A 14145-nucleotide genomic window follows, 5' to 3' on the forward strand; every position below is an offset into this window, starting at 1 on the left:
CCTCATCCTTCTCCTTTAACAAAAAACTCCTTAGATGTAAGCAGTAATGACAGAATATCACCATGCTCACTATTCCATATCCTTTTCTTAATCACATTCCCTAAATGAAGACGTAGACAAAGATTCCTTCATACAAGACTCATCAATTGACTTTTCCCAAGCCTGAGCTGGACTAGGACTTTTAAATAACCCAATTAATTCACTCAATTTGCCAACATCAGCATTTTTGCACTCACTCAACCTAGAATCAGCTCTGCCTTCCTCTTGTACACCTTCTTGATTGTGCTCTTGTAGCTGTTCAGAACCAGGTACTGCCAGTAGATGTCGCCCGTTCTGGTCCTGCTGCCTTCTGACCTCCTGTGTTGCTGCTTCTTCCTAGTGTTCACTCATCTCTTCCCTAGTGAGCGTGATAGGGGTCTTCTATGCCTAGATGCCAATCTTCTCCCACTACTTCTGCGTTCCTCAACTGCTGATGTTACAATGCATTTTATTTTCCTTCACAATGATTCACCTTCTTCTCACGATACTTCCGTGACTTCACACAGTACTTTCATCAGTTCTCTTGAGACTTCGGAAGGTGCTGATCCACACCCTGTCTCCACCTACCTGACAACTTCCAGTTTATTTTCAACCTAGCAACAATGAGGATCCTCTTCCCCATGGATGTCTAGACAACTCTGCAACAACCCTCCCTGCCTTTCACTATTGCTCGTTTGCAAAGTCTGTTCAACAGCTCCTCCATCAAGTCCACCACTCTCCTGCTCAGCTGCTGTTCACCAGACTCAAGAGGTCAGTACAGACAGCCAGCAGTTTGCCTTGTAGCATGAAAAATCCTTGGTTAACTCCGCGAGATGCCAGCGGGAACAAAGTGGTAGTGTGAGCGTACCCAGAATGTGTTGGTTCAGGGGCGTCCAACATGCGGCCGGCCGGCCAAATGCCTGCCGGACCTCGAGTTGCGGCCCGCATGAGATCTACACCCAGGGCAACCGTGATCGCAAGATCGCAAGAGCCCTCCCGCTCACCTGTGCGTTGCTTACGCACACTGTGCGAGCAGTGTCTTTTGACCCACCAGGGGAAGCAGGAACCCAGCGGAGTCATGTGAATTTACGTCACATAACATGACATGCAGTGCAGGTAAGGGGGTGGGGGAGGGTGCATGAACAAGTATGCGTGATTGAATGAGTATTTGTAAATGAGTGAATGAATGTGTGTGAATGAGTAAATGAATGAATATGTGTGTGATAGCATGGGTGTGTAAGTGGTTGTGAGCATGGCACAGGGAGGCTGTTTGAGGCTAGGATGCCACAGGCAGGCTCTTTGGTGGCAAATAGGGCATGTTCTATGCTTGGGTAGGTCCTGTGGATGCAATCTTGGTGCTAGGGCTGACATGATACTAAAGGGGGGGTATGCAAGGGCGTGAGTGGTTGGATAAATATACAATGTGGGGCTAGCTGGGGGCAATACACAAGGGTGTGGGGGCATCAGCCATGTTTTCCAGGACACATAACGTTAACATAATGCTGACCAGCCCAGATAAAATACTACCCTGCAGTATAGGGGATGTATGGACTCATGGAAGGGAACCAATCAGTCAGATATACATCCCCCATACTGCAGGACAACATTTTATCTGGGCTGGCGGCATCAATACACAAAGGGGCAGCTGGGGCAATTAGATAAATCAGTACTAAATGGAGGGGCAGGCTGAGGCATAAATACACATAGTGCTGGCCGGGGGCGATATGCAAGGGGGCATCAATGTTGTAGTTTAGCCCGTCCGGATGTGGGTGTCAGTGTGGGAGAGCCTGTCCTAGTGTGTGTGTTTGGGTGTCAGTGTGGCAGAACCTGTCCTGGTGTGTGTGTTTGGGTGTCAGTGTGGCAGAACCTGTCCTGGTGTGTCTGGTTGTTGGTGTGGCAGAACATGTCCTGGTGTGTGTTTTGGCGTCAGTGTGGCAGAACCTGTTCTGGTGTATGTGTTTGGGTGTGGCAGAGCCTGTCCTGGTGTGTGTTTGTGTGGCAGAGCCCGTCCTGGTGTGTGCATTTTACGCGTCGGTGTGGCAGAGCCCGCCCTGGTGTGTGTATTTGCGTGTCATTGTGGCAGAGCCCGTCCTGGTGTGTGGGTTTGCATGTCGGTGTAGCAGAGCCTGTCCTCGTGTGTGTGTTTGTGCGTCGGTGTGGCAGAGACCGTCCTGTTGTGTATGTTTGCCTGTCGGTGTGTCAGAGCTCGTCCTGGTGTATGTGTTTGGGTGTCGGTGTGGCAGAGCTCGTCCTGGTGTGTGTTTGCCTGTCGGTGTGGCAGAGCCCGTCCTGTTGTGTGTGTTTGCCTGTAGGTGTGGCAGAGCTTGTCCTGGTGTATGTGTTTGGTTGTCGGTGTGGCAGAGCCTGTTCTGGTGTGTTACTTTGCGTGTCAGTGTGGCACAGCCCATGCTGGTGTGTGTGTTTGGGTGTCGGTGTGGCAGAGCTCGTCCTGGTGTGTGTTTGCGTATCTGTGTGGCAGAGCCCGTCCTGGTGTATGTGTTTGCGTGTCGGTGTGGCAGAGCTCATCCTGGTGTATGTGTTTGCGTGTCGGTGTGGCAGAGCCTGTCCTGCTGTGTGTGTTTGGGTGTGGACTTGGCATAGCCTGTCCTGGTGTGTGTTTGGGTGTCAGTGTGGCAGAGCGTGTCCTGGTGTGTGTGTTTGGGTGTCGATGTGGCAGAGCGTTTCCTAGTGTGTGTGTTTGGGTGTGGCAGAGCCTGTCCTGGTGTGTGTGTGTTTTGGTGTCGGTGTGGCAGAGGCTGTCCTGCTGTGTGTGTTTGGGTGTTGGTGTGGCAGAACGTGTCATGGTGTGTGTGTTTTGGCATCAGTGTGGCAAAGCCTGTCCTGGTGTGTGTTGGGGTGTTGGTGTGGCAGAGTCTGTCCTATTGTGTGTGTCTGGTTGTCAGTGTGGCAGAGCCCGTCCTGGTGTGTCCGTTTGTGTGTCGGTGTGGCAGAGCCCGTCCTGGTGTATGTGTTTGGGTGCCGGTGTGGCAGAGTCTGTTCTGGTGTGTGTGTTTTGTCGTCAGTGTGGCAGAGCCTGTCCTGGTATGTGTGTGTTTGGGTGTTGGTGTGACAGAGCCAGTCCTGTTATGTGTGTTTGCCTGTCGGTGTTGCAGAGCTCGTCCTGGTGTATGGGTTTGGGTGTCGGTGTGGCAGAGCCCATCCTGGTGTGTGTGTTTGCCTGTTGGTGTGGCAGAGCCCGTCCTGTTTTGTGTGTTTGCCTGTAGGTGTGACAGAGCTCCTCCTGGTGTATGTGTTTGGTTGTCAGTGTGGCAGAGCCTGTTCTGGTGTGTGTTTGGGTGTCTGTGTGGCAGAGCCTGTCCTGGTGTGTTAGTTTGCGTGTCAGTGTGGTAGAGCCCATCCTGGTGTGTGTATTTGCGTGTAGGTGTGGCAGAGCCTGTCCTGGTGTATGTGTTTGCATGTCCGTGTGGCAGAGATCGTCCTAGTGTATGTGTTTGGGTGTGGCAAAGCCTGTCCTGTTATGTGTATTTGGGTGTCAGTGTGGCAGAGCCTGTTCTGGTGTGTGTGTTTGGGTGTCGGTGTGCTAGAGCCTCTCCTGGTGTGTGTGTTTGAGTGTGGCATAGTCTGTCCTTGTGTGTTTGGGTGTCGGAGTGGCAGAGCATGTCATGTTGTGTGTGTTTGGGTTTCGCAGAGCTAGTCTTTGACTAGAACGTCGACCTTGGCTTCAGTGGTGTGTATACACCCAGAACCTACTAGGTGGCCACAAAACTCCAATTGGCACCATAAATTTGCATTTTGTTAAGTGCACTTTAAGACCATGGTCCTGAAGTCTTTGTAAAACAAGCTCTACGCTCTGCTTGTGTTCTTGGTCCGTATGACCAGTGATGAGCATGTCATCTGAGAGACACTGTGTGAAAGGAATATCTGCTAAGATTATATCCATCTTCCTCTGCCAGATGGCTGGTGCAGGTGCTATGCCAAACATCATACAGTTGTATTCATACAAGCCCTTGTGCATGTTAATGGTGAGGTATTTCTGGGAAGAGGGGTGGACCTCAAACTGTAGGTAGACTTGTCGGAGATCAATCTTAGTGAACTTCTGTCCCCCCAGCAAGTGAGGCGAAGATGTCATCTACTCTGGGTAGAGGATACTGGTCTACATCCAGTTGAGCATTCAGTACCATGGGTGTCGGTGTGGCAGAGCCTATCCTGGTGTGTGTGTTTGGGTATCGGTGTAGCAGAGCCTGTTCTGGTGTGTGTTTGGGTGTCCGTGTGGCATAGCCTATCCTGGTATGTGTGTTTGGATGTCGGTGTGGCAGGGCCTGTCCTGGTGTGTGTGTGTGTGTGTGTGTGGGTGTCAGTGTGGCAGAGCCTGTCCTGGTGTGTATTTGGCAGTCTGTTTCCTGGCACTTTACTTACTGTAGTAATAAATTGAACTATTTAATTTTTACTTATTCAGGCATAAAACTCCCTCCTAAATTTGTAGTCACTTTAGGGGACAAAACTTTTTAGGGCCAGAAATCAGTGAGAGGAAAAGTAAAGGTTTTGTGTTGTTTGATTTATTTCAATCTGCATATCTTAGTAAAGGCCATATTTTCTCTCAGTAAAAAATGAGTGTGGCCCACGCACAAATACATTTCTGATGTATACCACTGCAAATCTTGGACACCCCTGTTCTAGTTACATAATCCAGCATATTTTTTAATTCACTTTACCAATAAACTCATGAACTCTTAATTAAAACCTATTGCTGACCTTTACTCGATGCCACTATCCCCACAACCACATGCAGCCTTGGACAATTTTGTAGCAGGGCTTTCCAAATGTGTGATCCACACTGCCTACCTCCGATCGTCTCCTTCTTGAGTATCCCCCATGTAACTTTATTATTCATTTTAAAGACTTTTTATGATGTACGTCTAACTATTGGGTCTAATAAATATTGGGGCTAATAAATGCTATGTTTGCTCCCTTTGTTTTCTCTGACTTCCCATATAGTGTTGTAAAACTTTCAGACAGGGAGGACTGGGATCTAAAACACTTTTATATACGAGAGCCTGTATTGTGGTGGCTCTAGTAAATGTGAGTGCAATAACATACAGTTTACCATACATATTATATACACTCTATACAGATTCTCAAATTGTATTTTTTACATGTTATCTTTGGCGCCTTGAGCATTATTTTAAACATTATTTGATAAGTATGTTCCTCTTTTAATTTTTTTATTTTCTGTGCAACGCATTCTTACATTGTATTTACTTTTCTTGGTTTTCTTTGGTGGTATGCCTAGTGTTTGCTGCATTTCTTTTTTGGAGTAGGCGTCTAAGTCAATTTATATTGTTCCAAAACTAAAGGTAAGAATGAATAAAAATAAAAATACACACAGATATGCACTGGTTTTCTCATAAATATTATCATTTTGTCATTAAAGGTTTGGTTCCAGAACAGAAGAGCCAAGTTTCGTAGGAATGAAAGAGCCATGTTGGCAAACAAAAATGCTTCGCTTCTGAAATCATATGCAGGAGATGTGACAGCAGTGGAACAACCTATAGTACCCCGTCCAGCGCCACGCCCAAATGAGTATTTATCTTGGGGAACAGCATCCCCATATAGGTAAGGCAGACATTATTTTAAGTTTACTGAAATACTGGAAAAATATCTATTTTTCAACGAATTAAATATATGCTCTTGTACCTTAATATATATATATATATATATATATATATAATTATATATATATATATAATTATATATATATATATATATATATATATATATATATATATATATATAATTATATACATGTTTTAATATCTATAGCACAATTAATAGCATAGCGGTAGAATAATGTAACTGTTACAATATTTGTCTACTGTTTAACCTCAAACATTACATGGAATTTGGAAAAAAATGGTTTCTTTTACTAAAATCAACTAGTTAATTCCAAGATACACATATATTTTATCATAAAGGTGGCCAATAGAAGCCATGTACCTAGAGGAAGCCAAAATATTTTTAGTATTTTTTCTACCATTTAACCCACAGACTAAGTTCGCTGCCTTGGTCACACTTGACTCTTCTTTCTCTTTCATCGCTCACATTCAGTACCTTACAAAATCCTGCTGTCTTCACCTGAAAAACATCTCCTGAATCTGCCCATTCCTCACACAAGAAATAACCAAAATATTAATCTACTCTTTTGTAATATCCTGTTTGGACTATTGCAACCTACTACTAAATGGTCTCCCCCTCTCCTACCTTTCACTGCTCCAATCCTTCCTCATCACTGCAGCTAAATTAATTTTTTTCTTTCACTCAACGTTCCTCATCTGCTGCTCCATTATATCAATTATTTCCTAGGCCCTCATACCCTTCAGAATCAAATTTAAACCTCTGATCCTACAGAGCACTTAACAACTCTGTACCCCCTAGATCTCTACTCTTCTATCCAAATACACCCCTAACTTCCTCTCATGACTTGTCACCCATGCTGCACCCCTCTGTGGAATTCTCATCCCATCAGACTTTCTCCCTTGTACACAACTTTCAAAAGCTCTCTGATAGCCCTACCTTTTCGAGAAGCATACAACCATTCTTTCCAACACTTTCAGCCATCATCCTAATCAAGCAATTTGAACGATCAACAACTTCAACAGATTATCTGGACCCAATCAGACTATTTTTTCACTTCTCCATCAACCATAGACTAGTTTGTAAGGTCACAAGAGCAGGTGCCCCTTCTCCTTTTGTACCATCGCTACAGAATCTGCTGGCGCTATATAAATAAATGTAATGTAACTAGAAATTGTTTAACCCCTTAACATCCAATGACGGCCCAGGCACGTCAGACACAAACGGCCAGATAACGACCAATGACGTGCTTCGATGTCGAGGCATTCAGCAACACCGAGATTGGCATCAGGGCCCATGTCTGGCCCCTCCCCGGGGCGTCAACGCTCGTTTTAAAAGTTTAGCAGGTGATCAATGATCGCCTCCTAAACTTCAATAGTGTTGCTGAAATTCCGCAACGCCGAACACTCACCCCAGGACACGCTGTGACCGCTCCGGAGAGCGGTCACAACCACCACTGCAAGTGATTTTGCCACTCGCAAGATGCCGGCACGTCCTTTAGAGAAATAAAGTTGGAAAAGTTTGCTAGAGGGCCTTCAGACCCTCTTGAGACCTCTGGCTCCACTTGCAGGTTGAATACAGGTACTGCATTCGACCTTGCAAGTCAATGGAGCCCAACTTTCTAATCACAATGTGATTATTAAAATATTTAAAAAATAATAATTAATAATATAAAAGTTTATTATTATGAGCAAGTGCTAAAATTAGCACTGTATCTTCCCAAAAATCTTGACATGGAAAGAGTTAAAGTAAAAGCATTTCAAATACTGAAGGGGTGTCTAATTTAAAAAAAAATTAATGGTTTGATGGGGTAAATTGGAGTGGTCGGGTTCAAAGATAGGGCATAGGCAGAGACTGACCAAAAGGGGGGGGCGCACATCCCAAATGTGGCCTTTTAGCCCCCCAAACCAGACAAATCCATGTATTGGTGGCATAACTGTACTCAGGAGATGTTGGTGAACACATATTGGGGTGTTGTTTGATAGTGATGTATACCTGGAGTTATAAATGTATACCTGAAGTACAATTTGTGTGGAAAAAAATACAAAAAAAAATTACTACCACCAACTATGGCAAAGGCTGGCGGTAGAATCTCATGCATGGAAAGGGTTAAAATACCAGCATTTGAAATAACCTTGGGTGTCTAGTTTTCAAAAATAGATGGTTTGATGGGGTAAATTGAATTAGCCAGCTTTAAACATGGCCCTATTAGGACATGGGGCAGTAGGACCAAATGTCAAAGTTAACAAATGCGCACTTCCTAAATGTGGCGTTTTACCTCCCAAACAACCCGACAAACACATGCATCACATCCCAAATGTGGCCATTTAGCCCCAAACACCAGACAAACCCATGCATGGGTGGTATCACTGTACTCGGGAGATGTTGCTGAACACATATTGGGGTGTTGTTTGACATACACCAAGATCTGTAAATCCATACCTGAAGTGCAATTTTTGTGAAAAAAATCATCATATTTGTTATAGGAAACAAGATAATATGATCAAAACAATGAAAGCCCTTCTTGTGTGGGTACACTAAAAGGGTAAGGAGAAAATTACATCTAAACACGAGCACCACAAAAGTGTTACATAGTGACATAGTACATAAGGTTGAAAAAAGACCTACATCCATCAAGTCCAACCCTTCTTACTTAACCTTCCTACTCATGATTCAAAGGAAGGCAAATAAACCCGGAATTAAACTACTTCGAATTCTGCCATCAGGGGGAAAATTCCTTTGTGACTTCAAAAGGCTTTCTCCTTGGATCAAGAAGCCCTGTCATGTCATGCCTTTCTAAAAAATATCCAGACCTATTTTGAAGGCATCCAATGTATTGAATAACACCACCTCCCTCGGCAGTGAATTCCATACCTTTATTATCCTTACTGTAAAGAATCACTTCCTTTGTCATCTATGAAATCTCTGCACTTCCAGTCTCAGAGGGTGACCTCTTGTTCTTTTTACATTTCTGTTAATGAACAGGTCACTGAAGAGCTCCTTATATTTGCCCTGTGTTAAAACAGCCTCGGCCCCATGGGTACAAAGTGCAAATTCAAGTTGGGAAAAAATACAAATTCACTAAAGCCAACTTACATTAAGTTAAAAAAAAGAGTTTAGTAATCTTTAAACTGTCTGTGACTTTGAATATGAGTTGTAAATGTTGTTATTTGCAAGTCCTACACGTCTCCCTCACCCTACTACAGTAAACCTTTTTAAAGAAAATAATTAAGATAATGTAATAAAGGCTTATACCCCTGAGGGCACTGTGGTAAAGGAGGCCCCACAGCAACCACCAGGAGGCCCTGTCCAGTGATGAGGGGGAGGTACAGCTTGAGGTCTGACTATCCCTTATGGCAGGGGTGTCCAAGTTTTTTCTGCAGTGGGCCACTTCATCAGAAATGTATGTGTGTGTGGGCCGCACTAATTTTTCACTGAGAGAAAATATGGCCTTTTAGTTTTATAATACATATTAATACAGGGTTAATTTGGCGATAATGAAAAAAGTAGTGGAAAAGTTTTTTTGATTACCTTTTATATGTCATTTTATCAATACTAAATTACTTAAACAGTAAAACAAAGTCAGACCACAAACCATTTAACCCCTTCAATCCCAGGGGTTTTTGATACCTCAAGTCCCGGAGCAATTTTGTCATTTTTGCGCTATGTCGGTTCAGCGATTATTCTCTTTTCCTGTGAATAGTGTACCCATGTAAACTATATATTGTTTTTTCAAGAAGAGATAGAGCTTTCTTTTGATACCATAGTTAGATGATTAGCTGTAAATTTAGAATGAGAAATTTAGTAAAAACTAGCGAAAATTAGAAAAAAAACCCTAATTTTTTAAAAATTATTTCCCTTTAAATGCTCACAAAATTTGGTAAACTTGGAGGAAAATCCTCTCCAAGTTTATCAATTCAAGTGTCCTGATTTCAGAATTTTTTTTATAGATTTTCCATACCTTTCCAGCACTTATAGGGAACATACTATAAGGTGTACATTACTCGTAACATTTTTATGCTTATGGCTTAATGGGTTTGGGGTTGTGAACGAGGGCAGGAGGGTTATACTGGGTAGATGTTATGTTGGGGCCAGGCCCAGACTGGCCATCAGGCACATCAGGCATTTGCCCGGTGGGCCGGGCCGCGGCAGGGCCGGATTGACTTAGGGGCTAAAATAGGCCCGGTCAGGACTGAACTGACTGGGCCTATGCAGCCTCTACGGCCGCATTAATGCAGGGAATAAGGGGCACCTAAGAGTTTAGGAGGCGATGATGAATGGTTTGATGGGTAAATTGGAGTGGCCGGGCTCAAAGATAGGGCATAGGAACAGACTGATCAAAATGGAGAAAAAAAGCACACTTCCCAAATGTGGCATTTTAAATCCCAAACAACCCAACAAACCCATGTATGTGGGGTATCAATGAACTCAGGATGTTGCTGAACACATATTGGGGTGTTGTTTGATAGTGAAGCATACCAGGAGCAATTTGTGTGGGGAAAAAAATGCTACCACAAACTTTGGCAAAGGCTGGTGGTAGAATCTCATGCATGAAAATGGTTAAAATACCAGCTGAATTAGCCAGCTTCAAAGAAGTTCCAAAGAGGAGATGGAGGCAGAATGACCAAATGCTAAAAGTCTGTGTTAAAAACCTGAATTACACATGTCCCAAAAGTAACCTTTTACCAGTCAATCTGACAAACCTATGCATGTGGGGTATCACCGTACTCAGGAGATGTTGCTGAATATTTATAACTAAATTACAATTTGTGAGAATTTTTTTTTAATTACTATTACAAAGTTTGACAATGTGTGGTTGTAAAATTAGTGCATGGAAGGGGTTAAAATACACGCATTTGAAATACTCTGGGGTGTTTATTTTTCAAAAATATATGGTTTGATGGGGATAAATTGAGTTAACCGGCTTCAAAGATGTTCCAGAGAGGAAATGGAGGCAGATTGACCAGATTTGGAAAAAAAGGTTTGGAAATCATAATACGCTACTTGTACTTATTGCCCTATAACTTACAAAAAAACAGCAAAAACATAAAAACATTGGGTATTTCTAAACTCAGGACAAATGGTAGAATCTATTTAGCTAGTTTTTACTTGTTTTTGTAGGTGAGTAATTTTTTTTTCAAATAAAAGTCATAAAAGGTGTTTTTTTTTAATTTTCACCATGTTTATTTTTTTTTATATATAGAAAATAAGATAATATGATCAAAATAATGGTCTCTGAAGAAAGCCCATCTTGTCCTGAAAAAAAAATAAAATATAACTTGTGTGGGCACACTAAATGGGTGAGGAGAAAATTGCAGGTGAACACAAGCACCGCAAAAGTGTTGAAACAGCCTCGGTCCCAAAGGGCACAAAAAGAAAAAATAAGCCTGGTTCTTAAGGGGTTAAATTGATGCTTATAGTGGTGAAAAATGCATAGTTGGCAATTCACTTTTATTAAAATCAGTAGAAACTTACTACTCCCTTGCAGTTACAATGGTATGCTCATATACAGGTGCATCTACAATGGATACATTTTAACACATACTATGAAATCCTTCACCTTGAAATGCCTAAAGCCAGGTTAAAACACAGTACAACATAAACAGTATAATGATAAATTGAGCCAGGTATGATAAATTAAGTTAAATGTATTCATAAGCATTGAATGTGTAGAGAACATTGTAAAGTTAGTTAGACGGAATGAAGCTTTTTTCAGGTGAAAGTAATTTTCACGGCACTGGAAGAATTTAAAACACAATCATATAAAGGCCCTTGGGGGGAGGCAGCGTACTTTAAGCCCTGAGAAAATATACTATGTGGAAAGTATATAGATTGGAGCAATACTGCAAAAGATAGAGATTGGGCAAATAGGGGGTGGAAGGGAGAGAGAGAAAGGACAGACCCCGCCCCCCCATTAGTCCAATGTCTTCCCAACGTTTCTTGCATCACTGAATTTATGTTTCCTTCCTCCTGTGTGCTTGAGGGAAACAGTGAAGAAGTTGCCCCTATTGTGTGTGCAGAGGCTCTACCCTGTTGCAAACGTACTGTGAAGAGCCCTGAAAAGGAGAGAGGAATGCCTGTGAAGGGTAAACACAGAGGTTATTGCAGAAGGTAGGGAGAGAGCAAAAGGGAGTGAGAATGTGGAGCTCTCCCCTTTGTTATCATTTGTTTCATTAGGGCTACCTGTCAGGTTTCCACCCTACCAGCCTGGACTGCCTTTCAGTCTGGGCTTTTGCACTGTGGTGTATTCAGTGTCGCTGTTTCTCTGCTTCCTGGCCCTGTGCTGTTCCTAGCAATTCTTTGTAGGATCCTACTGGTTTTGAACCGGCTTGTCCTGACCTTGATCTCTGCTTATGATTTAGCTCTTGTCTTAGAAGTCCGCTCCGTGGTCCCCTATCCAAAGTCCGCTCCGTGGTCCCCTGTCCAAAGTCTGCTCCGTGGTCCCCTGTCCAAAGTCCGCTCCGTGGTCCCCTATCCAAAGTCCGCACCGTGGACCCCTATCCAAAATCTTCTCCGTGGTCCCCTATCCAAAGTCCGCTCTGTGGTCGCCTATCCAAAGTCGGTATCCTGCTGTGGTGCCTTTTATCATGCTTATTGACCCGTCCTGTTTCTCCTGTTCTGTCAGCAAACTCCAATATTGACTGTTATCTGTATATATATATCCAGCCTTGTGTGGTTTTATTTGCCTGTCTGTACCTACCTACCTACCAGTCATGATGCATTTAAGTTAATATTAAACTTAAGTTTTATTATATCATATTGGAGGTACTGTTAGCTGTGATCTAAGTAGACGTGCATTGGTTTTGTTGGGAAGTCAGCATTTTTGGGGGATTTGTGCCCTGTGAGGTGAAAAGCTTACTAGTCAGTCTCATTTTGTGTGCAGTTTGGTTTCCAATGGATCATGATATCATACTGTAGATATTCACATTAAAGCTGAATGGCTGTAAAGGGTATCTGAGGCTCATTAGCAGTCAATTAAAACCAGGCCCTGACTGGAATTAGTTTCTTACCCTATCTGTTGCTCTCGCAGGAGATCTAGTAGTTCCATGTTTGACTGTAGACTAGAGTGTAAGAATGTTGCATGCAGTGGTGTTTATCCAATTGGCTCCCACTTGTACTTCATTAAGCTTCTGCTGGTCTTAAAATGCCAGGTTCACTTTTCTTCCTTGGTCCAGCCCTTCATGAAACAAATGCAGTTTAGTTCAAGAGATATGTTAAAACTTTCTGTTTGTGCTGACAGTTGGATTTCAATCCAAACACTTCTGAGATTATGGGAAATTTTGTGAAATTTTGTGAATGAAATTTCATGAAAAATATAGTTAATCGGAATTTGAATAGTTGAACATTAAATAAAAATATTAAGTAACAGCAGAGCTAAATTCAGTTATGGTTATATTGGTTGTAATATCTAAGAGCTGGACTGTGTAGCAGCCTGGTAATATAGTAATAGTGGCAAAGCAGCTCTGGTCACAAGGCTGTGAAGAATCCTGTCCATGATAGGGTTACCCCACATATAGATGTATCTATCGATCTATCTATCATATGGCCTGGGTCAGGTAAGTTCTCACCTTAAATATTTGGCATTCAGGTAAATATCTGCTGTTTATAAAAGCCAGACATTCCCTGTTATTTTATTGTCCTATATGACTGTAAGAAGTAACTAGTGTTAGTTCATATGTTAATGGACTTATTTAACTTTTTGAAAGATTTTGCTCCTAAATACTGCATTTTAAATTGGGCGTTTTTTTTTAGCTAGGTAATTGGAACATTTAGGAGATGTCCATTTAGGAGATATTTCTACAAACTCACAAACCACATCACCCATCTAAAAATATTTCCAGGAATGCAACCGACACTAAATGGCATCAAATATTTCTATTTAATATAACAATATCATCTCCATGAAAGTCTTCTTTAAAATGCAGCATTTGGCAATAGATTTGTTTAAAAGTTAGGGACCACTTTACATACAGGAAGCTGACTTAAGTGGCAAAATATATAAAATTAGTATATAATTCACTCCCGTGCCTCAATGTTATCTCTCCCCTCTATACCCCATCCTAGTACCGAACTGTAAAATATAGGATTTGGGATAACCCACCTCGGCACTTTTTCAAGTTCCATAATGTATTTTTTTAATAATACGTGCCCAGACTTGCTCTGCATATTAAAGGTGGGGCCTTACCATTGAATTATACAGGCAAAAAAATGAATTATGTTCCTCACAAGAGTCAATATTGCTTTTTATACATGACAAAGGTATTATTTGCACATGTATTTCTTTTCCCAAAGTGCATTACTTTGCATTTGCCAATAATAATGAGAACTATAGTAACTCAGGGTCCACAGATGAGGAAAAATGAGTGAAGAGCAAGTCAAGGGACAGAAACCCCAACCAGTAGGAAGTCTCTGCCCTTACCAGCTTAGTCCTGGAGGAGTCATGGGAGCCCAAATCCAAAGACCGCCAGTAATTCCCTTAACATCCATCAAACATGCTCCACCCAGCATCGCCGTAGACCACAACCACCTTCCCCT

At 42.4% G+C, this 14145-nt stretch overlaps 1 protein-coding gene across 3 annotated transcripts in view; it reads left to right on the forward strand.

Annotated features, from left to right (window-relative positions):
• Nucleotides 1-14145, forward strand: part of PRRX1 (paired related homeobox 1) — a 379246-nt gene that overhangs the window by 51499 nt on the left and 313602 nt on the right. For all 3 annotated transcript variants that reach the window (XM_053468644.1, XM_053468643.1, XM_053468645.1), the window contains exon 3: nucleotides 5411-5592. In XM_053468644.1, coding sequence (XP_053324619.1) covers nucleotides 5411-5592 — 182 coding nt within the window. The remainder of the gene's footprint in view (nucleotides 1-5410; nucleotides 5593-14145) is intronic.

This window comes from Spea bombifrons, chromosome 6 (genome assembly GCF_027358695.1).
Source record: "Spea bombifrons isolate aSpeBom1 chromosome 6, aSpeBom1.2.pri, whole genome shotgun sequence".
Lineage (NCBI taxonomy): Eukaryota > Metazoa > Chordata > Amphibia > Anura > Pelobatidae > Spea > Spea bombifrons.